The sequence below is a fragment of the Podarcis bocagei genome (genome assembly GCF_964188305.1).
Source record: "Podarcis bocagei genome assembly, chromosome: 6".
Taxonomy (NCBI): domain Eukaryota; kingdom Metazoa; phylum Chordata; class Lepidosauria; order Squamata; family Lacertidae; genus Podarcis; species Podarcis bocagei.
Genome location: NC_138130.1, coordinates 35,313,704 through 35,337,126, shown reverse-complemented (window position 1 = coordinate 35,337,126; position 23,423 = coordinate 35,313,704). Strand labels below are relative to the sequence as shown.

Sequence of the window (23,423 nt, the reverse complement as noted above, 5' to 3'; positions counted from 1 at the left end):
TCTTCCCGGCTGTTGTTCCCTCTGGGATGCTCCAACAGCTGGGCTGAGGTCATCTTTCGCTCTGCACGCCTGTCCTCCTCTGCATACAACCGTCCGGTCACGTATTCCAGAGTCAGCTTATCAGTCTCTACAGACTCGAGGGAGTTGACCAGCATATCATAGCTGTCATCAAGGGAACTCAGGACTATAAAGACTTTGTCCTCTTCCCCCACAGGCCTCCCTCTTAAGGCTAGCTCCTGGAAACAGCCCGTTAGGAATTTTAGGTGGTTTACCAGGGAGTCCCCCGGTTTCTTCCGACACCGGTACAGTCTCCTGGTCAGTGTTATCAGTGAGCCAGCTGTCTCTCGCACATGGACAGCCTTGAGCGCATTCCATGCCTCACTTGCCGTCACCTTATCAGCTACGTAGACTAGCTGGCTGTCGTCCACTCCAAGGATGATCGTAGCCAAAGCTTTCTCATCCTTTTCAAGCTGGGCCTCTGCTAGTGCCAGCTTTTCATCGTCGTCCTCATCCTCCTCAGGGGGCTGCGGTGGAGTTTCCACCACCTTCCACAGGCCCTCATGCTTGAGGAAGTGTTGCATGCGAACCGACCAGATGCTGTAGTTCGTGGCCGTCAGCTTCTCCAGCAACACGCCAGTTCTGGACTGCTCCATCCCTGCAGCTCACCTCCAGCACCCACGGCTAGATAACTGCCACCTGTACTCTTGCGCAGCGGAAGCGTGCTGGGCCCATAACCCTGTCGCGTATTCCACGCGGCGTTTTCAGCGAGTCACTAAGAGTTCCAGGTTTTTCAGTGCAGTCCTTTTAATGTGAGCTATATACAGGCATTTACAAAAGAAACAGTCCATACAGAGTACTTACAAATGAATACTCTCCACCACAGCACCACCACACTACAGCACAACCACCACACACCCCTGTTAAACAGGCTTTCCTTTTAAAACAGGTGATAGCCAATTACACTAAACACACTCCTGCTGAGTCACTCTGACCCAGCAGAGTATTGCATCATCCTGTCGAAGCCTGCAGACTTATCCAGTATCCTGCAAATCCCAACATTGTGCTCCCATCCTGCTTGCTGGTTTCCCACAGGCATCTGGTCGGCCACTGTGAGAACAGGATGCTGAGCTAGATAGGGACGCAGGTGGCGCTGTGGTCTAAACCACTTAGCCTCTTGGGCTTGCCAGTCAGAAGGTCAATAGTTTGAATCCCCAAGATGGGGTGAGCTCCCGTTGCTCTGTCCCAGCTCCTGCCAACCTAGCAGTTCGAAAGTATACCAGTGCAAGTAGATAAATAGGTACCACTGCAGTGGAAAGGTAAACAACGTTTCCGTGTGTTCTGGTTTCTGTTCTGGTGCTCTGTTGCACCACTAGCGGTTTAGTCCTGTTGGCCACATGACCCAGAAAGCTGTCTGTAGACAAATGCCGGCTCCCTCAGCCTGAAAGCAAGATGAGCGCCGCAACCCCATAGTCGCATTTGACTGGACTTAACCATCCAGGGAACCTTTACCTTTTACCTTTTATTTACTGATGTAACACACCACTAAATGGCAGCTGTTAGATCAGATAAACAGACGCATGCAAAGGAAACATCCATCTGAAGATTAATTTGCCCAACATCTTCCTGCTTCATAATTTGAAATGGTACCAAACATTCCAATCCACTTTAATAATAGAAAGTTTGACATTTATGGATGAGAAGGAGAGGTCCTGTTTGATAACTAGTTAAACAGACTGGGGTCTCATGAGTTATCTGTGATCAGCACACAAGTGAGGAAACAGTTAACCGTTGCAAAATATATATGTATGTATGGTCATTTCCTGAGCTGCGGGGTGCTGCCAAAACAACATCTTCTCACTTACTTCCCATCCCATCACATGTGGCTCTTGCATGCTATGAACTACACACCAAAGCAGGTAAGTGCTACTTTGTCATCTAAAACCTACATTCTATGAGATACGTGTGATTTTTCATGTCCCTTGTTTGATCCTAAGTTTTCTTGCAGTGAATTATGTCATGTCTACCGATAAGACCATCACTGATGGCTTAACCAATTGCACATTGCTATCAAAGCAACTTGCGTAACAGCTCGCAATCAATAACTAACTCAGGGAAAGGAACTGTGTTATTAAACAGCCACAAGTATTATTAAGATTAAATTAGGAACTGCTTTTAAAATTAAATTAGTTGTGTATAAGCTATTTTAAAGCGAAGTTGTATTGCATTTAAAACACAAATGATTTCATAAACCTTTCTGTACTTGGGACAGGCAAACAAATGAAGTAATGATTTGTAGCAATTTTGAAACTGCTGTTCTAGTGGGGAAAGAGTGTGGGAGACAATCATTTCGCACAACCCCTTTAAGAATTATTAGTATGTATCTTTATCAGAAAAGCAACATTTTCAGTCTCTTAATCACCACGAAAGCAGAACTTGGTTGCCTGCAGAATTCAACCACAATTTTTAAAATCACAGTGCATAAAAGCAAACTGTGCTTATTGTCTCTTACATAGGCTAAAACAGTTTATCGAATGCGGCTTTTACAGACAACTCTGGTCTATCCTCTTAATTGTAAAATAATTGCCAATTGCTGACCTATGGAAAATTTCAGGTACAGGAAAGTTTTTACGGTCTTTAGTGCTCCTCTAAGTCCATTTCACCATCTGTGTACCATTTTGGAATTAGCCAATCTGCTTATCTGCCTTTAATGTTATTTTTATTATTAGTTCTTTAATCCATTCTGTACGTAGTGGTTGGAGTTAGGGAGACCTGGCACCCCACACTCAGGCATGAAGCTCACTGGTCGATTTGGGGCCAGTCGCTCAAGCTAACCTACCATATTGTGTTGTTATGCAGGTAAAATAGGTTTCTTTAAATAATGATGAGATAGGAATCTGACAAGATTAAACCCATGTACTCTTTGGCTAGTTGGATACATACAATAGTTGTTAATTGACTTCTTATGATATATGTATACCTTCCCTGCTATATCTGGTACAAGTGCATACTGACTGGTGTTTAGGCACATCCTTGATGCACATTATATATATGCTGCACATATATGTATATCTTATAGATCAAGCTTCCTCAACCTCGGCCCTCCAGATGTTTTTGGCTTACAAGTCCCATGATCCCTAACTAGCAGGACCAGTGGTCAGGGATGATGGGAATTGTAGTCTCAAAACATCTGGAGGGCCGAGGTTGAGGAAGGCTGTTATAGGTTGTTCAATGGTTTTCTTTCTTTCTTTCTTTCTTTCTTTCTTTCTTTCTTTCTTTCAACCTTTATTAGGCATTACAGATATAGACCATCTTAAAAGATTCATATACAAACATTTAAAAATACATGCAAAGAAGCAGCCATATATAGTAACAGAAATTTTCATTGGAGTGTCTTCCCGCTAAACCGTGCCATTCACCACTGTGGTTTTCAACCAGTGTGTCGTGGCACCCTGGGGCGCCTTGAGTGACGGTCAGGGGTGCTGCAAGCAACACTAGACTCTGTCCCTCTTTCCTTTCCTCCCTCCTCTGATGCCCTCTTGCTTCCCTGCCTCCCAAAGGCTTGTGTGGCTGTTTGTTGCAGCAGCCCTGGCTACAAGCTGCCCCGGTGAATGGAGCCTCTGGAGCTGGCCAGGGGTGCTTCTCAGACCCCTGTGGGGCAGTTTGAAGAGGCACCTCTCTTTGGGGTGGGGTGGGGCAGCTCAGAGACCAGGGGCAGCAGCTGTGACTGTCCAGGGGACTCCCAAGGAGAGGAGAGGAGAGGAGAGGAGAGAGGAGGCTGAGGGAACACTTCACAAGGGAGGGTGCTTGAAAAGGGGTGAGGGGCTGTTGGCTCTGCATAACATAACATAACATAACATAACTGGGCTTCTGGGCTCCACAGCTGCAGAAAGAATGTAGTTAGTCAAGGCAGCCATGGGCCCAAAAAGGATGAAAACCTTTGTATTAATACATAGTTACCTTTGGGGTTTCACTACGAAACAAATACTTGCAGTACTTGAGTATGATGTAAATATCTTTGACATCTCCTGCAATTTATTTGTAGAGGACCTCAAATAGCATTTTAATGTTGTTGCCACCCCCCACCCCCATTATAACGTTGGCTGGTATATTCTTGCAAAACACAGAAACACCAGGTGCGATGCATTTTGTGGGAAGACTGTGATTTACCATATACATAGTTTCATGAATGAAAAAAAGGAAAGTTTGGGTTCGGATAAGCAAAGTACATCTGTAGGAAACCACATACCGGTAATCAGAATAAACTTCCAGGCAGCTGAAGTTGGAGTAGTCACCCAGGGGAAAGATCGTAAGTATAGTCTGAGACCATGTTTGCACCATCAGTTCACACAAGTGGATTCAAAAGAAGAGAATACTTCTTTCACCAGGAATCGTGTGACTTGACCTTCCTGTAGTGAGGATGTCCCCACCAATAAATCTCCTGCAATATTCACTGGTATATAGGTGTGAATATTGCACATTCCTTCTGTGCATGCAAGCCTACTATGGTACACACAGGAGCAATGCAGCTGTGAAGAACGACACAGGTAATATATTTGTGCTACACCATACACAGTCTGATTGCCTTATACTGCAACTAGTATCATTTTTGTTCTCTTGGTTTCTCATTTTTCCAATATTAAATTCAGTTCTCCATATTTCTGCAGCATTTTTCCCCCAAAAGCTCAGCATTTTAGTGTCTATTTCTCCCAATAAACACAATTTTGTATGCAGTTTTGATGAATGTATAGATTTCTGCAAGCCATTTCTCCTGATATAATGCACCGTTCTATGTAATTTTCACCAATTTCTTCATTTCTCCTTAATATATAGATTTTGGTAAATCAGGGTGGATTTTGAAGGATGGCTGTGGTTCAGTCAGGGCAAATTTGATAAATTTGACTTGAAATGTGAGAGAAAAAGCAGCAGCAGCCCTGCTGCAGCATGGTATTCTATGTGCTTCAGGAGCCAAGCATGTTGATATAATCATGTGACTGTCTTTGACAATAAGTGTCAAGAGAGGGGTTTATTTGAGTGGGCAGCAAGGGTAAGAATGTTAGTTATGACTGTGCAAACTACAACAAAAGTATACTACAGGAACAGCTTTCCTGTATCATCAATGCATCCAGCAATATTTGTGTATATGAAGGGAACACTCCACTAACGAAGGCCTATATCACCCAGCAGTAAGAATGATCACCATGCTAAGGATAGCCCCACCCACTTTTTCAGAAGTATTAACTCATTTATGGGTGCAGGACAAGTGACCCAAAGCCTTTGTTCTATCCTGTCCAAGTTGTCCTTGTTGCAAAGTGCATGTGGCAAAAAAAGGTGTTTTCAGACTTAACTGCCCCTTGTTGTGTTGGAAACCATCAAAAAAAGCTTTGCCGTTTTGAATTGTTATCAGCTTGAAAGAAAGAAGAAAAATCAGTGTACGGAAATAAACATCAAATATCAAGCATTTTTAACGTAAGAATTAAAATAAAATAGATAAAAAAGAGAAGGAAAAAGATGAAGAATCAGCAGGGTTCCCCCCCCCATCAGCTTTAAAAACCTGTATAAAATTCTTACTCCACAATAACATCCAACTCTTCTGCTTTCCATAAACCAACCTTTCCCCCCATAGTCTTCAAACCCTGAAACCACAGGTTCTTTTTCCTTGTTGCGCAGAAAGTCCGTAAGGGGTTTCTAGTCATTAATAAATGTCAATAGTGATTTTTCTCTACTTATCATCAGAAAGAAGAGCTGATGGTGCAGCACCCCTCTGCCAGCTGCTTCTTCCCACCCAGGAAAATTGAAATGATTGGTAACGACAAGGGAGGGGCTGGTTGATAGAGAAGCAGTCACTTCAGAGCTGATTCACATGTTACTTCAGGCTCTACCCCACTCACTGAAGTTGCTCATTGGCATGAGCAAGATCTAGAAACTACCCCTTAGTTCACAGATCTCAACTGCTAGCACAGCCTTCAGCATTCAAGGGTGTTATAGATAAAAGAGATAACATTTAGAAATCCACAGGCAAGGATGCTTTGCATGCATGTACGCAATCTGCAAACTGCCTGACACTCCATATTGCCAAATTGTAAGGTTTAAATGGAAATCACCTTTCCCCAAGTTTACTCTTTATGGAAACACTAATGAATTTGAAAAGCTTATTTGGTTCAAGTTAAAGCAGGCTTCCTCAACCTCGGCCCTCCAGATGTTTTGAGACTACAAAGCATCTGGAGCCAGTGTGGTGTAGTGGTTAAGAGCGGTTGTCTCGTAATCTGGTGAACCGGGTTCGCATCCCTGCTCCTCCACATGCAGCTGCTGGGTGACCTTGGGCTAGTCACACTTCTCTGAAGTCTCTCAGCCTCACACACCTCACAGAGTGTTTGTTGTGGGGGAGGAAGGGAAAGGAGAATGTTAGCCGCTTTGAGACTCCTTTGGGTAGTAATAAAGCGGGATATCAAATCCAAACTACTACTACTACTACTACTACTACTACTCTTCTTCTTCTTCTTCTTCTTCTTCTTCTTCTTCTTCTTCTTCTTCAATTCCCATCATCCCTGACCACTGGTCCTGCTAGCTAGGGATCATGGGAGTTGTAGGCCAAAAACATCTGGAGGGCCGAGGTTGAGGAAACCTGAGTTAAAGGCTTGGTCTTGCATGGGTGGGGAACCCTTTTCAGCCCTTACAGACAACCTTCTAGGGACTGCCTACTGGTAAAAGGTGGGACTAGAGGCAGAAGCAGTGGAGGCCACAGCTATAGATGTGTTTCTAATCTTTGTACAGTAGGCTGCATTCCGCCCATGCCAAAATCAGAGGTATCCCACCCAAACCGTGCATCTCTCCATCTTCCAACCAGGCAAGCAAGAGGCATTATGACAGTTCAATGACACAAGCAAAGGCACCTGAGGAAGGTGGGGAGCATAGACAGTGAGAAGAGTAGTCTACAGAGTTCTGAGGGGACAGAGTTCTGAGGGTCGCTTTTGAACACTTGGAATTAACTGCCCCAATCCAAGACCAGGCTCAGAATTTCCACTTGAGATAAAAAGGCTAAATAGTTATCTACCCATTCTGCACTTAATTACAGCCTTGATTTATCCTTCTGAGGCAGCTGATTTATCGCTCTGGGGGCAGTTATCCAGAGTTTTGGAGCACGTTGCCAGCTGTGTATGCTGACGATACACAGCTCTACTTCTCCTTTACATCCGCATGTGTGGCAGTGGATGTTCTGAACCATTGTATTGCCTCAGTCATGGACTGGGTGAGAGCCAATAAACCGAAGCTCAATGCAGATAAGCCCCATTCAACAATATTGCATATGCCCAGAGATGGATTTTGATTTGATGAGGCCCTAAGCTACTGAAGGTAATTGGGCCCTTTATATGTCCAGCTGCCCTTTGTCAACAACAAATTGTCGCTGTTTTGTGTGTGTTGAATATATGCTATATGGTAATTTATGGAGCTAATAAATCCATAATAGGTATCTAAAGCCATTTGCACAGGTTGCCATGCAACCAGTCCATGCAGAATGTAGGCACCCTATATATAGAAATGAGCAAATATTTCAAGGAGCAGGCTAGCAGGCGGGGCCCATTACTTACATCATAGGAGCCTACACAACACAAAACACTGTTGCTGTATGTAGGTTTTATTTTATTTGTTTTTTACCTTATATTTTAGAAATATACATACAGGGTTTTTTCCTGTTAAAATTTTTGGGGGGCCCCAAGAGAGTGGGGCCCTAAGCTATAGCTTATTTAGCTTACACGTAAATCCGGCACTGCATATGCCTCTGAGTTTACGTGCATCAAGTAACAGCCAACTAATTAATACTCAGAGCAGACCCACGGAAATATATGTACTTAAATCCACTAATTTCAACGGGTCTACTCTGAGTATAAGAGACTCTCTCTTTAGTTTACAGCCATATTTATTTAGCATATCCGTTTGTTAGCAAAACAGGGTTTAAAGGTTACTTTCAAATTTCCACTCCAGTTTGTATACAGGTTTTAGCCATGCACCCTCCAATTTGCTCTGCACTTTGATACAAATCATTGCAACCACTTCCTCATTGCTCATGGCTTCTGTTTCACAGCTTTACAACACACCCCAGCATTCAAGAGCGAGCAGCGCCCGCGCAGCTGCCACACTGTTTTCAAACCACTCTGCGAGGTGACGGCTCCCACGTGGCAAGTTGTTTGTGTGCAGAGCTGCCATCAGCAGATCAGGCAATCCTCTGCATGATGGCTCTGGGCCTCAAAGGTGAGGTCTTACAGTGCCGCGGAGGAAATCCAGCCGTTGTCCACTGCACAAAGGCAAATGCCGCAGGCTGCAAAGATGGCCGTTCTGTGGCAGCTGCTATATATGCATCAGAATTGAAGGTTTTTATTTTTAGAACACTTGATTCCAGATCATCGCTATTTTGGGGTGGGATCCAGAAACGTGCCGGTATATTCTAGTTCCACAATTAAAGTTGATTTGGTGCTCTTTCTCCTCACACCGTGACCTTTTTGCAGTAAAGAAAGTGACAGGAAAATGCACTGGCTATGCTTGATGAAACATCATATAGCCTCCTTGCAAACCAATCAGAATGAATGTTTGTGGTATTTAACCTCTCCCCACAAACGCTTGTCTAAAAAAAAAAATCAGGATAATTGCTCATAAACAGTAAGTCTGAAAGTGACCTTATCTTGCTTCTCTGATGGCAATCAAAGGAGAGGCTATTTTTCTTTTTGAGGTTGTGTACATACAACACATTTAAAGCACATGGCTTCTCCTGGGAACTGTAGTTTGTTAAGGGAGCTGGGAATTGTAGCTCTCTTAGGGGTTAACTACAGTCCAGGATTTTTTTGGGGGGAGCACTGCTTTCAAATGTAGGTGACAATTAAGCATGATCTCTCTGTGTGTTTGTCTATTGTATATTTTTCGGGTAATTAGGAAGTGGAGTGTTGAAATTTCTCAATAATAATGTTGCCAGAAAGATGGTTGTTGGCTCACTCATTCCCGCTAGCATTCTTTCTTTTGCAATATAGTTATATACGTAGTCATCTTGGCTAACCAGGAGTAATTGCTGCCCATGGATGAAAACTTTCAGTAATGCAGGGGCTGTTTACCTTCAAACACATTTTGTTCAGAGCCTTGATTCAAGGAAGGAAGGAAGGAAGGAAAGAAGGGTTGAGGTTGATTTTGAACAGAGAAAGAAGCTATTTATCTGCTTCATTTTGCATACAGTGAGTGGCCCACAAAGAAGTATGTGAAGCCCCTACTCCACTATCCCTCAGCTGGGCACAGTGGAATGCTTCTCGCCATTACCAGGAAAGGGAGGCCCTCCTGCACATCATAGAGTTAGGTAGAATCTACACACATATATAAAAACACTGTGAAAATGCTTTAAAAAAACCATTTTGAAAAATGCATTGAATTTTGCATAGCTCATTGTCCCATCCAGTGTCGCATTTGCATATTCCACTTTACAACACATTTAAAATGTTTTATTTGCAGTTGTGTAGATGAGTCCATATTCCGTGGCCTGTCTCACTGCAAGGCTCTAGAGTGCAGGCTCTTTCACAAGGGGCACAAGCTCTTTGTATACATAGGGATCGGGCTGGGAAAGTCCTTAGTCTGTTTGATTTATTGCCACTGAAATTCCAGATCCATCAGGCTAGAATCTAATTTGGCCTGTTTTCCAGCCCGTCCTCCAAGCATCTCATCTTCCTTTTCCCCAGCATTACATTCATTCATCTGTTCATCTGTTCTGGGCAGCTTCCAACATATATAAAAACATAATAAAACATTTTTAAAAACCTTCCCTATACAGGGCTACCTTCAGTTGACATATTGGCTGGTTAACTCCATGCCCTCCAACATTTCTTTGATGAAAATAGACGTACTAAGGAAAAGCGGGACATTTAGGGATCAAATCAGAAACCGGGACAGCTTCTGTAAATCTGGAACTGTCCCTGGAAAACAGGGGCACTTGGAGGGTCTGAACTATCCCCCCCCCCATTTTTTTGTATATGGATCAATGTATATACAAGAAGCGAAAGGGACATAGAAAACTAGATCACGGTATTACAGAGAGTAAATTCTAGGAAAAAGCACTGGAGCAAACACAGTTCTTATTTCTGTCTCCTCAGAGTATGTGCTTATGGACACGTTCTGAAGAAAACACAAGCGAAACGTGACTATGGTTTCCTCCAAGTGATGGGTCTAATCCTGATCTAATCCTTTTCATTTCTCTAGTGTTAACATAGTGATTCTGCTATACTGTCGCCCTGTCTCATTGCCTGTATAATATAATACTCCCTTAAATGGAGCTACACTAAGTCCAGCCTAAGTACCTCTAGCCTTTTCACCCGCAGGAAGTCTCAAAGCCTTTAGGGTGGTGATGCCAATTCTGACAAAGGGTTAAAATGCAAAATGCACTCAAAAAGCATTTCCACGCCCTGCATTTGGCAGTATTTTACCTTCTATGTGGTAACACCAAGCCTGACCACAATGTCCCGTTTTCAACAAATGACTTTTGCTAGAGGAAAAGTCTGCCACTTTTCAGTAGACAGCGTAGGTTATATGGTTTTCCTCTCCGCTCCACCCTGCCAACCCCTTTACAATGGAAATAGTTTGCTTGTAAATATATACCGTACTTTTCCACCACCACCCCCCCCCCCCCGTGTATAAGACCTCCCCTATTTTGGGGAACTCACTTTTAAGAAAATGAGGGGAGATGGCCCCAAGTTGTTGAGCCTCTCCTGCCACGCAGCTGCGGGCAGGAAACACTCCCTAGATCATTTCCTGCGCGCAGGAAGGGAGTGTTTCCCTCACGCAGCGGCATCGGGGGAAGCTGCGCACCGCCAGCCAGCGCCCCCAGATCGCTCCCTGCTTGCTGCGGCATCGGGAGAAGCTGTGTGCCAGTAGCCAGTGCACCCAGATCGCTCCCTGTGCGCAGCAGCAGCTCCCCCCCCCCCATGCCACTATCTGTGTATTGGACGACCCCAGTTTTTTGACATGATTTTTGTGTCAAAAAACCTCGTCCAATACACGGAAAAATACGGTAAAGCCAGATCGAATAAAGACACCAGAACGCAAGTGCATGCATTCGGTCGCTGAGTAAAAAACAATCCTAGGCCACATTCACACCAACATTTAAAGACCTGCAATGCCACTTTAAACAGCCATGGCTTCCCCCAAAGCATTCTAGGAACTTTGTAGATTCATAGAATTGTAGAGTTGGAAGGGACCACGAGGGTCATCTAGTCCAACCCCCTGCAATGCAGGAATCTTTTGCCCAATGCGGGGCTCGAAACCCACGACCCTGAGATTAAGAGTTTCCTGCTCTACTGACTGAGCTATCTCATAGTTTGTTAAAGGTGCTGAGAGTTGTGAGCAGGCTTGTTTTTCCCCTCCCATAGCTATAATTCTCAGAGTGGTTGAGCAATCAATCTCTCTTCACAGGGAACTCTGAGAAATGTAGCTCTGGGATAGGAACAGGGGCCCCCAAGAATTCTCAGCAATAGTCAGGGGTTATGGAATTGAATCAACAACCTAGGGGAGCCACCACAGTGGCCAGCCCTATTTTATGGAGTTTTCAGCCTGAACCCTTCGTGAAGCTGTCCAGAATGCCACTGAATTCTGAAAGCCTTGCCTCATCTCAATCTCAGTCTATAATTTTTGCATTGGGTCAGAACTAGGGATGGGCGAGAAACTTGGTTTAGTTTGAATTTCAATATGAACCTAACTAATAATGCACTTCCCAAAACGATATGTGAACCGAAACACAGCTATCTTTTGAAATTCACACTTCTCCAAACTTTGCGATGCAGTTCGCCAATCAAATAACGTGCACAAAAATACATATATCTGTGTGAACAATATATAAAGCACATTATATTAGAGAAGTTTCTTGCAAAACAATGTGCATAATGTGAGATGTTTGCACTAAAACGCCAACAAATTTTCACATTAACTAGTTAAAATAAATAAATAAATTGCAAGCCGGTGCAGGAATGTGCGAAACTGAAATTAAGATTGGCAGAGTGAGAAACTCAAATTGACATATTCCTATATCCTTAGTCAGACTCTTAGAACAGAACAACTTCATTCGCACCAATCTGAGTGGATCTTGTCCTCAGTAGCTTTTAGCGGCTGATTTGGTGTTCCCAGAAGTGTGTTGTTTGCCAGAAGCATTATTTGCATAGTTATTTGAGGTTCTGCAGTGAAATGGCTTCTGAACTTTCTTGATGACAATTTGGTGCAACGACCAGGTTATTTTAGTCCTGAACAGCACGTGCATGCTGTCTCTTTGGCATCTGTTGCTTTTGCATCCTTTCGTGTACCACATTCAGAAACAGCCAGGCTCATGCAAATCTTCTTTTGTACCTTTCATCAAAAACATTTGCTGCCTGGGCCACCTTTGGGAGGATGGGCAGGAGAGAAATGCAATAAATTAATAATAACTAGGGGCTTCACCCCTGCTGGCTCCAGGGGTGAAGCCAGTGTGGTGTAGCGGTTAAGAGCAGTAGTCTCGTAATCTGGGGAACCAGGTTCGCATCTCCGCAGGCAGCTGCTGGGTGACCTTGGGCCAGTCACACTTCTTTGAAGTCTCAGCCCTACTCACCTCACAGAGTGTTTGTTGTGGGGGAGGAAGGGAAAGGAGGTTGTTAGCCGCTTTGAGACTCCTTTGGGTAGTGATAAAGCGGGATATCAAATCCAAACTCTTCTTCTTCTCTTCTTCTCCACTCACCAACCCCCCTGTCCCCCATTAATGTCCTACAGATTCCTCTTCCCACTCTAAGCTTACAACTACTAAGCTCGCTCTTCACCTCCCAAACCCCATTTCTGAAGCCGCTTCTCCCTCTTATTCTGCATGCCCATGCCTCCCCCTCTCCTAGCATCTATTGCATCTATAGTAAGTTCTCCTTTGAGAACTTTGGTTGTTGACTTGACCTGACTCTCCCTTTCCATGGCAGCCATTTTTGTGCCCTCAATCTGTGTGAGCAAATAATAATAATAACAATCAGCGCCTTGCATGCCTGGACAGATGTTTCTTGGTTTGTTTTTAAAACTGTGCACCAGACAGTTTGCACATGATATAATCTATGAAAAAAGGAAGTCAAAAACATCAGCAGTCAAAAACACTCCCTTTATCTTGTGATGCACATGACCCTGTAGAAATATTTCCTGTCGCGCTAGCCTATATGTTTCATTACGTGTACTGCCATGTGCTAGTGAGATGCCCACCAAATGGTGGGAATGTGGATGGAAATGAGGCCAGCATGATGGACTGCAGCTGAATAAGTGGGTGAGTGCACAAACCCAGATTCCCTCCCCAAATTGTTTTGCATCCTCTTTCTTTCCTTTGACCCATTTACTTCCTGTAAATCCCCTTGGGATTCTTGCCTCTGTCTGCGGCTTGATACGCACCCTTATTTCAGCTGCCTTCTTCCCTTTCCCTTTCAGTACTATTCCACTAAAGAGAACAGATCCTTGTTCTTCAAAAGCCCTGCATTGTCGTCCAATTATTTCTCAGGTAATAGATGTTCACATCTTTATGCCCGCACTCATTCTTGGCCCTTTGTGGTGTAGTGGTTAAGAACGGTGGACTCGAAATCTGGTGAACCAGGTATGATTCCCCGTTCCTCCATATGCAGCTGCTGGGTGACCTTGGGCTAGTCACACTTCTCTGAAGTCTCTCAGCCTCACTCACCTCACAGAGTGTTTGTTGTGGGGGAGGAAGGGAAAGGAGAATGTTAGCTGCTTTGAGTCTCCTTCTGGTAGTGATAAAGCGGGATATCAAATCCAAACTCTTCTTCTTCTTCTTCTTTGCTTCCAGGTCTATTAAGGATGACAGCTTTTGCACCTGTCCTTAGTGGGCAGTTAGTTGCTAAACATGCAAATAAGACTGAGGTGACAGTTGTGATTGGTGGACTGGTTGCTGTTGTAAAAAGGACATAGCTATCTCTCTTAAGCAATCTGCATGGCAGATGGATGTGTGTAATGAATATCGTGAAATGCATCCATCTATGTGTGTGAGGACCATCTTGAGAAGGACAATTATTTCAGCTGCAGTTCTCCTCCCTCACATCCTTTCCCTTTCTTGCCTGATTGCTACTTCACTCATTCATCTGTTGGATCCAGCAATGGATTGCACAAAAGGAAAGGTCTCTGGCCACCAGTTCTGGTCTTCAGAATTCAACTTCACTCGGGGAATGTGATAGATATAGCTTACTCTTGGGTAAGGGGTGGCCTATGACTGCTTCTTCTTTTTCTGACAGTCACAGGCTACTTCCAAGGTCTTGGACTTAGATGCCTTGCTTCAAAATCCAAAGCAGTATTATTTTAAAAAGCAAAACACTGTTCTATCTAAAGATTCCTGCATTGCAGGGGTTTGGACTAGATAACCCTCGTGGTCTCTTCCAACGCTACAATTCTGAGATTCTGTCTTGTATATACACAAAGCCTTCTATCTGGATGTTTTCTTTTGCCCTGTTTTTCTCTGAGAGACACATTATGGTTTCTCATAAGTAAAATGAATTAATCATGCAAATAACAGAACAAAATGTTTCCCCTGTAAATGAATGTTTTGAATCTCTTCACATTTTTTTCTAAGAATGTGTCAAAGTACTTCTAACAGTGAAACCAACAAGCCAACATCTTGTTGTCAACTACGTTTGAAACATTAACATATTTCGGTGAAAAAGTACTTCGGCCGTTAGAAAATCTCGTGCTGGCACAGACCTTTTTAAATGCGCAAGCAATTTCATAAATAAATCAACAACTGTTCTAGGACTCATCTAGATAGCTGCAAATAAAATGTTTTAAGTGTATTTTAAGTGCAATATACAATGTGATATTACATGGCGATGGTGAGCCTTATGGGAAATTCAGTGTAGTTTTAAGAACATTTTTTTAAAGAAGCATTTTCAGAATGGTTTTTATACGTGTGTAGATTCCACCCTAGACTTACCATTTTCATATTGCCAATTACTGTCTGAAAGAGCAGCGGATATACAAATCAGGTGTATTTGCAGAACTGGCAGCAGCAGGGTCATATGTTAAGGCGTGGTCCAACAGAGGAAACCACATCCAAGCTTCCTTTCACATCTCTCTCCCCTCCCTCCCCACATGCAAGTGCTATACTTCATTTGTCAACCTGGTTTCTCTCAAGCAGCACAAATAGATATGAGACAAAAGCACAGAGTGTGTTATGTCTTAGAATGGCACACCTAGGACCCCACTTCTGGGCTTTGTTGTGGGGAAGGCAGCATCACATCAAAGAGGCAATAATTTCCGCAGAATGGGCCTTGTGATGTCTAAGAGGCATTGCGAGGGATGTGATTTCACAGTGAGCATCTGCAACAGAGCAAGCTGCCTCCTGTACTCTGAATAGTTGCATAGAAGAGGGGAAATCTGGAAGGTCTCACTTTTGGAGCCCATAAATCAGAGGTTGCCTATTTTTCTGGACCAGCGAGTACATTCTGAATTTTGAGAAAGTGCTGGGGGTGCTGTCACAAAAAAGCTGGTGTGTGTGGCATAACACAAAACTAGAGAGGCAGCCACTCCCGCCATCCATGGTAAGACGGCTATGTCCTGCTGGTCCTGACAAATAATAATAATAATAATAATAATAATAATAATAATAATAATAATAATAATTTTATTGTTTATACCTCGCCCATCTGACTGGGTTTCCCCAGCCACTCTGGGAGGCTCCCAACAGAATATTAAAGACACGATAAAACATCAAACATTAAAAACTTCGCTTGGCAGATGTCTTCTAAAAGTCAGATAGTTGTTTATTTCCTTGACATCTGATGGGAGGGTGTTCCACAGGGCGGCTGCCACTACCGAGAAGGCCCTCTGCCTGGAGGAGATCACACCATATTTCACATAACACATACAATCACACACACACACACACACACACACACACACACACACACACACATACATTGCTGTTGCCTAAAAGCAACAGAGAGCATTTCTAAGTACCAGGGAAAAACACACAAGGTGGCTAAACCACACTCCCTCTCATTTCACAGAAACCACTTAGAAGGTACCTGCACATTTTGCCACATAACTTTCTTTTTAGAAAACCTAGAGACTTACTTATTAAAAAAAAGAAACAGCCTTGAGCCCAGGGGCAGCAGTGAAATCTATATGGGCAGCAGCTTAGTGACCACTGCCCTAAATGATAACCTACAAATGTTGGCATGTGTAGCTTGCTTATCATTTGAGGGATGCAGAAAGAGGAACCTTCCAAATCCTCCCTTCTATACAACTGTTAAAACTTATGTATGATAACAGTACGGGAAGCCTGCCCCACCCCTCTGCATTACTTTACTTTACAGTGTTCGTTTGCAGAATGAAGCAGCAAGATGAAGCGACTTTTCACCACTAGTGTAGGCTCTCCAGCCTGCCATTTGGTGTGGAAGGTTCAGGTATTTACCTGCTTCTTGCAAAAAGCTGCCTGCTATTTCAAGCAGCGAGCATTTCCAGCAAAGAAGCATCCCTTGACCTGTTCCAAGCAGCAAGCTGGTGCACCTCCTCTTGAGTAGGTCTTGAAGGGGGTGCACTGAATTAGTTGTCTCCTTTCTAAGCTCAAAAGCCAATATATTTAATGTCAGTACGATGATGGCATAGTATCTCAGTAAATATCAACAGTGTGCTCACACCCTGAGTCCACAATGGCAGTTCTGGTCACTCCATTGGCTATATAATATTTAATATTTAGCATTTAATCTTTTCTAATAAGATGCACTTGTGCATGACTCAAGTTGTAGCAAAATGATATGATGCTTTTCATCAAAAGATCCACACTGTGGTTTGAAGATTTCATTACTTAATTGGTAGCTGTGAGGTTATTTTTTGGTCAGTTTGATTTACTTTGCATTTGTCAACACACAGATGTCATGTGAAGTCAGATATATGGGGCGGAAATCTCTGCCTTTTACATCTTTGGCTTAATCTCTGAGGTTGACCTTTCTGTTTTGGCAATAAATGGTGTATGGTTATAATCGCTGCCATCTTCAGTATTGGTTACGTGAAGAAAGGAAGCAATCTGTCACTTGACCAATGCAAAGAAACCGCAACAAAGTCTGCTTAACTGATGGACCCTTTCCAGTCCTGTCATTCTGTGGTGGTGGTAGGGACAATAATATAGTAAATTGCCGGGAACCTAACAAGTCTTTCATTATGGCCAGATCAGCCCCAAATTCTTTACAAATGTTGGTGAAAATGTACCTTTGTCAACCTGGTTGGTTCTAGTTCCACTGAAACTGGACGGGTTTAACAGAGAAACATTAAGGGTTTGGGGCCATGTATGCCAAAACGTCTGAGCTTCCTAAATGGTGAAACTTCTCAGCTTCCTAAATTGGATGTTTTATTCAAAACATAGGTTATAAACAATGATCTAGTAACTTTTAAAAATGTCTACACTACCCACAATAAATCCTCACCCTAAACTGAGCCATCTAGGTATGAGGGTACAAGAGGGGGGTGGTTCTGGTCTGACACAACCTTTAAACATGCTCATAGATTTGGGACCTGTGCATTTGAGAAACTCTCTCAACTGCCCCTATATTGCTCTTGCTTCAGCAGTGTAGCAGCTCAGAATGAGAGGAATGGAGCCTTCCGATCCAGACAGACCCACCCATCCTCCCCCAGGGCTGCACAAGTAGATGGAACAGGCAGCCACCCAAGTGCCTGCTTAGCTGCACATGAGCTGTTTGGAAGGAAGAGGCAGCACATGGAAGTATCTGAGAGTTGGCTAGGAACCCAGGCAACTAGTGTGGAGATCTCTAGTCCTGGGGATGCCGAAATTTGATAGCTCCTCAGCAGTGCAAAGCTCTGCTGGGAGGCCCCACACTCCTTGCTCCTCATCTGCAGAATGAAACCTCAGGTTCTGAGGTCTGGGCATGGCTGAGCCATGGCATTCTGCCATCATTTGAGGGGATGTGGGCAGTACCTGGGGAGAGCGCCTTCTCACCTTTGGTGCCCTGCATGCAGAACTCTCTCATCAAAAGGAGAATTCTTAATTAAGTCTTAAATAATTAAGTGAAAGCTTTCAATCTCCTGATTGAAATACACACACAGAGTCCTACCTCCCCCGAAACATCTTTCCCATTCATTGCAATGGACAGGCCAGCTCATGGCATCCAACCCTTTGAGTATACACTGATCAGCCCCTCAGTGCTACCTAATTGATGTATTATTAAGCATAAAATAATTATAATAAAAGCAGTTATTTTTATATCATCCAATATTGCATTTTAGCACTGCTTGTGTTTGTATTATGTTCATAGCAGGAACAACTTGCCTTTGCATTTTACTTATGACAGCAACATCAGCTATAAGAATCATGTAAGTATTTTTTACTCAACAATCTGAAGATATCACAGTATTGCATAAGAGTAAGATATAAGGGCAACTTGGTGGTGGTGGTGATTTTATATAGCTGGAAATGGATTTAGCCATAAAGGAAACTGGAAAATCAATGTGAATTGTTGCTACATGTTGTTTTCACTTATCTCTTCTCCACCCTAGGTTGCAGACCTCAGTCACATGACAGAATTCTGCAGAGCCTCAAGCGCCAACAAGCCCATCATACAAAATGTATTTAAATAGTACCAATTCAACTCTGGACAGTGCAACCATTAACATGCTCCAGAACCAAGTCATCATGGTTGCCTTGCCAGTTGTGTACTCCCTGACAGCAATCATCAGCATCCCTGGAAACGTTTTCTCCCTCTGGATACTCTTCTGCCACATCAAGCCCAGAACCACCTCGGTCATCTTCATGATTAATCTTAGCATCACCGATCTTGCGCTGGCTTCCTGTTTCCCCTTCCAAATTAAATATCACTATGATGGGAACAACTGGACTTTCGGCAGGCGTACGTGCAGCTTCGTCACAGTGATGTTTTACGCAAACATGTATTGCTCCATAATCACTATGACCTGTATCAGTTTGGAGCGATACTTGGGAGTGGTAAAACCAATGACGTCCCAGAAATGGAGAAGAAAGAGATACGCGATTGCCTGCTGCCTTGGAATGTGGTTTCTTGTTCTGTTAGCCCTATGGCCATTAGAAGCGGAAGACCTGACTTTTGAAGTGAAAGAACTGAACATTACCACATGCTTCGATGTGCTTAAGTGGAAAATGCTTCCTAGCATGGGAGCATGGGCAGCTTTCCTTTTACTGCCCTTCTTCTTCTTCTTCTTGCTCCCGTTTATAGTGACCATAATCTGTTACTTTAGCATTATTCGGAAGCTGATCCAGGCCTCTAAGAAATATGGCAATGGGCAGAAGAACCGATCTATCTACTTGGCCACCATAGTCGTCTTGGTGTTCATCATTTGTTTTGCTCCCAACAACTTTGTCCTGCTGGTGCACATCATCAGCCGCCTCCGTAAACAGGAAGGCTACTACTACATTTACAAACTCACCTTGTGCCTCAGCTGCCTCAACAACTGCATCGATCCATTCATTTACTACTTTGCATCCAAGGAGTTCTATCAGACATTCATGCAGGTGATCGGCAAGAAGGTACCTCTGATGGAAAGCTGGGAAAGTAGAAGGGAAAGCATGTTCTCTGCCAGGACGACGTCGGCAAGATCGATGTCAAGCGGACACGCGGAAGGGGTGGCAGAACATAGACCATGTTTGCAAAGAAGTGAAAGTGTGTTTTGACACCGGGGTTCAAATGGGAAGCGGGTGCCATCTTTGCTCCGTAAAATGAAACCATAGCACTGGTGTCATTGAATGAAGCCACTGTGGGTCATTGGAAGGTATAGATATCAAGGAACACCAAAGGCAGAACTACATGTTACTGGAGAGACATGGTACTGCTCCCCTCAAATGGCATTATTTTTATTATTTATTAAATATCCACCCAAATATTATGTTCTCCCCAAACCTTCCTTAAAAGGCAGTAAGCTAATCATGTGAAGAAATCGTGCCATGCATTTCAGTGCCTGCTTCAACATCACCCAGTGATATGGGGCCAGGGTGGAAAAACTATGATATGATGGCATTACATCAAGGGATAAGTAATATAAATTATGAGGGACTGGAGTAGAGTTTGAGACAGGGTTATGGCCTTTCATGGCAGCCCAAATGTGCTGCAATGTGGAGTTCTGCCCTAAGGAACCAATTCTAAAAAGGCATTCACTTACTTGCTGAAAATAAATGTTTAACATTCACCACTTTCACATCTCTTTTCAGCTCATGGCAGTCAAGCCATTTGCAACTCAATCCTCTCTGTTTTGACATATTGTGGCTATAGTATCTAGGAAATCTACTTTATGGAGATCTTAATATTAAGCTTGAAAGTGCCGCCAAAGGTCAGTAACACCTTCACCCACTTACTTAACTATGAAACATTCAATGGCTGCACTTTTGTATGTGTACAAATACAAGTTCCATTGTCTCTTGAATTATTCTTTTTTTTTTAATCATTTCCGGCCTTGCTTCTAAGTTTGAGTAATTGTTTTTAATTTCAATTTTAATTTCCACTTAATGCTTTATACAATTTGATCAACAGAACTTTCAAGCTTAATATGGAGGTATCAATAAAGTATATTTCCTTGTTTCATAGACAAGTCAGTAAGTGCAAGCACTACTGACCTTTGGTGGCACTGTAAACAAAAATATTAAGACACACTAGGCAGTCTTACATGAGATTTAAACTGAGATTTGAGATTTCATATTAAGTGTTTCATTGATGGAATAAGTAAAGTGTGGCTGACTCCACAGCTGCAATCTTTTCAGAAATCTTCTGGATGATAAGTGCAACAAACAGAGCTCAAAACCAGAAGTGTGAGGACCCTCCGATGTATAATTCATGGTTGTATAAAATGTGAATCTGAGCTGAGTTTAATCCTATAGCTAATTTTAGAAGTTGCTGAAGCCATTTATAAGATTCTAGTCCTAACTAAAGGTGAAAGTTTTGTAAGTTTTTCAGTTCTTTGAAAGTACAATGTTGGGATTTTCTGGGTGTGTGTTTTTCCTATTAAAATCAATATACTGTGGTAAAAAATGGTGAATGATGTCAATTTCATAAGCAGAATTGATTTAATTACATGAAGTGCTTAGAAAAAAATAGGCTGTATTCCTTTACCCAAGCTTTCCTGGAAGTAACCTCCCATGAGCTCAATGGGACTTATTTCTGAGTAGACAAGACATTGTAGGATTGCACTTTATTATCCTGAGCCAGTTATCCAAAGAAAAAGTTTGCTTGCTTTTTAGTGTGCGCGTGTATGTGTGATAATTTCAAAAGTCCAAACTTCCACTTGTCCCATGTCTAGAAAGCATGGGTCTGAGCTGTTTTCCACTTGACCTATGCTTTCCCCCTTTCCCCCTTGCCCCACTCCTTACCCATGGCTCTTTAGCAAACAGTAATCTGTGGAAACCCCAATTGCTGTTTGCTCCAATTGAGCACTAAAGAGAAGTTTTCCCTGGGTGATAGGAAGCAGCGGGCAATGTTACTGCAGTGGACACCTTGTAGAAAAGGTAGCACAGGCATGTCTGAATGGTACTTCACAGACATGAAGACGAGCAATGCATGGGGGAAGGCTCAGTGACAAAACATGTGTTTCTCACACAGAAAATCCTGAGTTCAGTATGCAGCCTTTCTGAGTAGGACTAGGAACACCTCCATCTGAAGTCCTGGTGGTTGTTGCTGGTCATCTCTGCAGAGTTAGATGGGTCAGTTGTCTGAATAGAACTCCCCTTCTTTCTCTCAAAAACCACCCATGGTTACCTCGCCACCATGCCCAGCTTTCTTAATTTCAGGAAGAGTGTGTGTGTGTGTGTGTGTGTGTGTGTGTGTGTGTGTTTATATAGACTCAGTGCACTTTCAGACTCTCACTACTTTCAGGTGGGCTTTGTTAACATACTGGGCTGAGCAATTATAGCATACCTTCCAAGCGTGACGATTTTCCAGGAACAGTCCCAGAATTACAAAAGCCAACCCGGCTTCTCATTTGATCCTGGAATGTCCCTATTTCCCCTGCCACTGCTGCTGCCAAGGAGGAGGAGGAATCAGTGTGTGTCCTGAGAAGTGGCAGCAAAGAGAGTATCCCATTGCTTCTTCTTTTTATGGCTGTTGCTGTTGGCTTACCCACTTCAGCAGCTCGTAGTGGTTGCTGGAGAGCAGGTGAGGAGGTGAGGTTGCTGCCACCAAGGCCCAGCCCTGAGAGGAGAAGAAGAAGAAGAGGAGGAGGAGGAGGAGGAGGAGGAGAAGGAGTTTGGATTTGATATCCCACTTTATCACTACCCAAAGGAGTCTCAAAGTGGCTAACAATCTCCTTTCCCTCCCTCCTCCACAACAAACACTCTGTGAGGTGAGTGAGGCTGAGAGACTTCAGAGAAGTGTGACTGGTCCAAGGTCACCCAGCAGCTGCATGTGGAGGAGCGGAGACGCGAACCCGGTTCCCCTGATTACGAGTCTATCGCTCTTAACCACTACACCACACTGGCTCTGAGGGAGAGGCAGAGGGCAGGGCCACACTGGGTGGGAAGAAAGGGGGAGCGGAGCGAACCTCATGGAGTCTTGATTACTATATTTTTAAGGAACACTTTGTGCATCCATGTCTAATCTTGCCCCTTTCTAAAACGTATTTATCTCTGTGTGTTTGTAAATCTACCAAAGAATAAAATAAAATCAGAATTAAGGGGTTTTCTCAGGATGGCACAGGGCATGTGTGCTGAGTCCCATGTGATGGTGGCGGCAATTGCCCTTCTTCCGATAGGAAATGCTTGGGGGAAACAAAAAATGGCAGGGTTGAGGTGGGGAGTTGGGGTACAGTAAGAAATGTCCCTATCTGAAGAACGTTGAAATGTATCTTATAGTTCATTGAGAGGTCTTATGCAACAAAACCACTTCCCCCAAAGAATGATTTTTTAAATTTATTTTTTTGCAATAAGACTGTGAAGGGAAATTGCATTGAAAAGTGTGTGGCGTAACACTTGCTTTAACACAACATCATCTAACCTCCTTGTAAACAAATCTGAACAGATGGTTTTGAAAGAGCCAATGTGATCTAATCTCCCTGAAAACAAACCAGGATGAATGCCCACGTTTTGTTGTTGCTATCATTAAGCAATCGGGATTTTTTTTAAAAAAGAATGCTTGCTGATTCTTCTGCATTTGAGAAGCAGCAGAGATACCATCTGCCTAGCCACTTGTTTGAACAAATGAATGGGATGTCAGTGCAGCAAGTCCACAACAGACTGCTGCATGGAAGCACCTCAGGCATGCAAGTTTTTGGGTTTTCTTACAGCGCCCACAGGATGATGTCTTCAGCAAAATGCCATCCAATGTACTCGAGATTTACCACAAGTTTCCACAAGTACTTCTATTTATTGAAATGGTAAATCTGGATTAAAGAGGGAAATAATATGTGGCAGCATTTTTATGAGCATGGCATGTGAATGCTGT

The 23,423-nt window shown here is 43.3% G+C and overlaps 1 protein-coding gene across 2 annotated transcripts; it reads left to right on the top strand.

Annotated features, from left to right (window-relative positions):
* The first annotated feature begins 1,761 nt into the window (after positions 1-1,761).
* Positions 1,762-21,020, top strand: LOC308588604 (P2Y purinoceptor 8-like). Of its 2 annotated transcripts, none has more exons than XM_081197119.1 (2): positions 1,762-1,916; positions 18,526-21,020. In XM_081197119.1, exon 2 carries the CDS (start codon positions 18,593-18,595, stop codon positions 19,670-19,672), a length of 1,080 nt encoding a protein of 359 aa, XP_081053245.1. In that variant the 5' UTR covers positions 1,762-1,916; positions 18,526-18,592; the 3' UTR covers positions 19,673-21,020. The 2 variants fall into 2 exon arrangements, with proteins under 2 accessions (XP_081053245.1, XP_081053244.1); XM_081197118.1 differs by lacking the exon at positions 1,762-1,916 and adding an exon at positions 13,160-13,282.
* The last annotated feature ends 2,403 nt before the right edge of the window (positions 21,021-23,423 follow it).

Bases quoted from the DNA above. Each gene is read 5' to 3' on its own strand.
- LOC308588604 (XM_081197119.1), top strand. From the start codon at position 18,593: ATGTATTTAAATAGTACCAATTCAACTCTGGACAGTGCAACCATTAAC.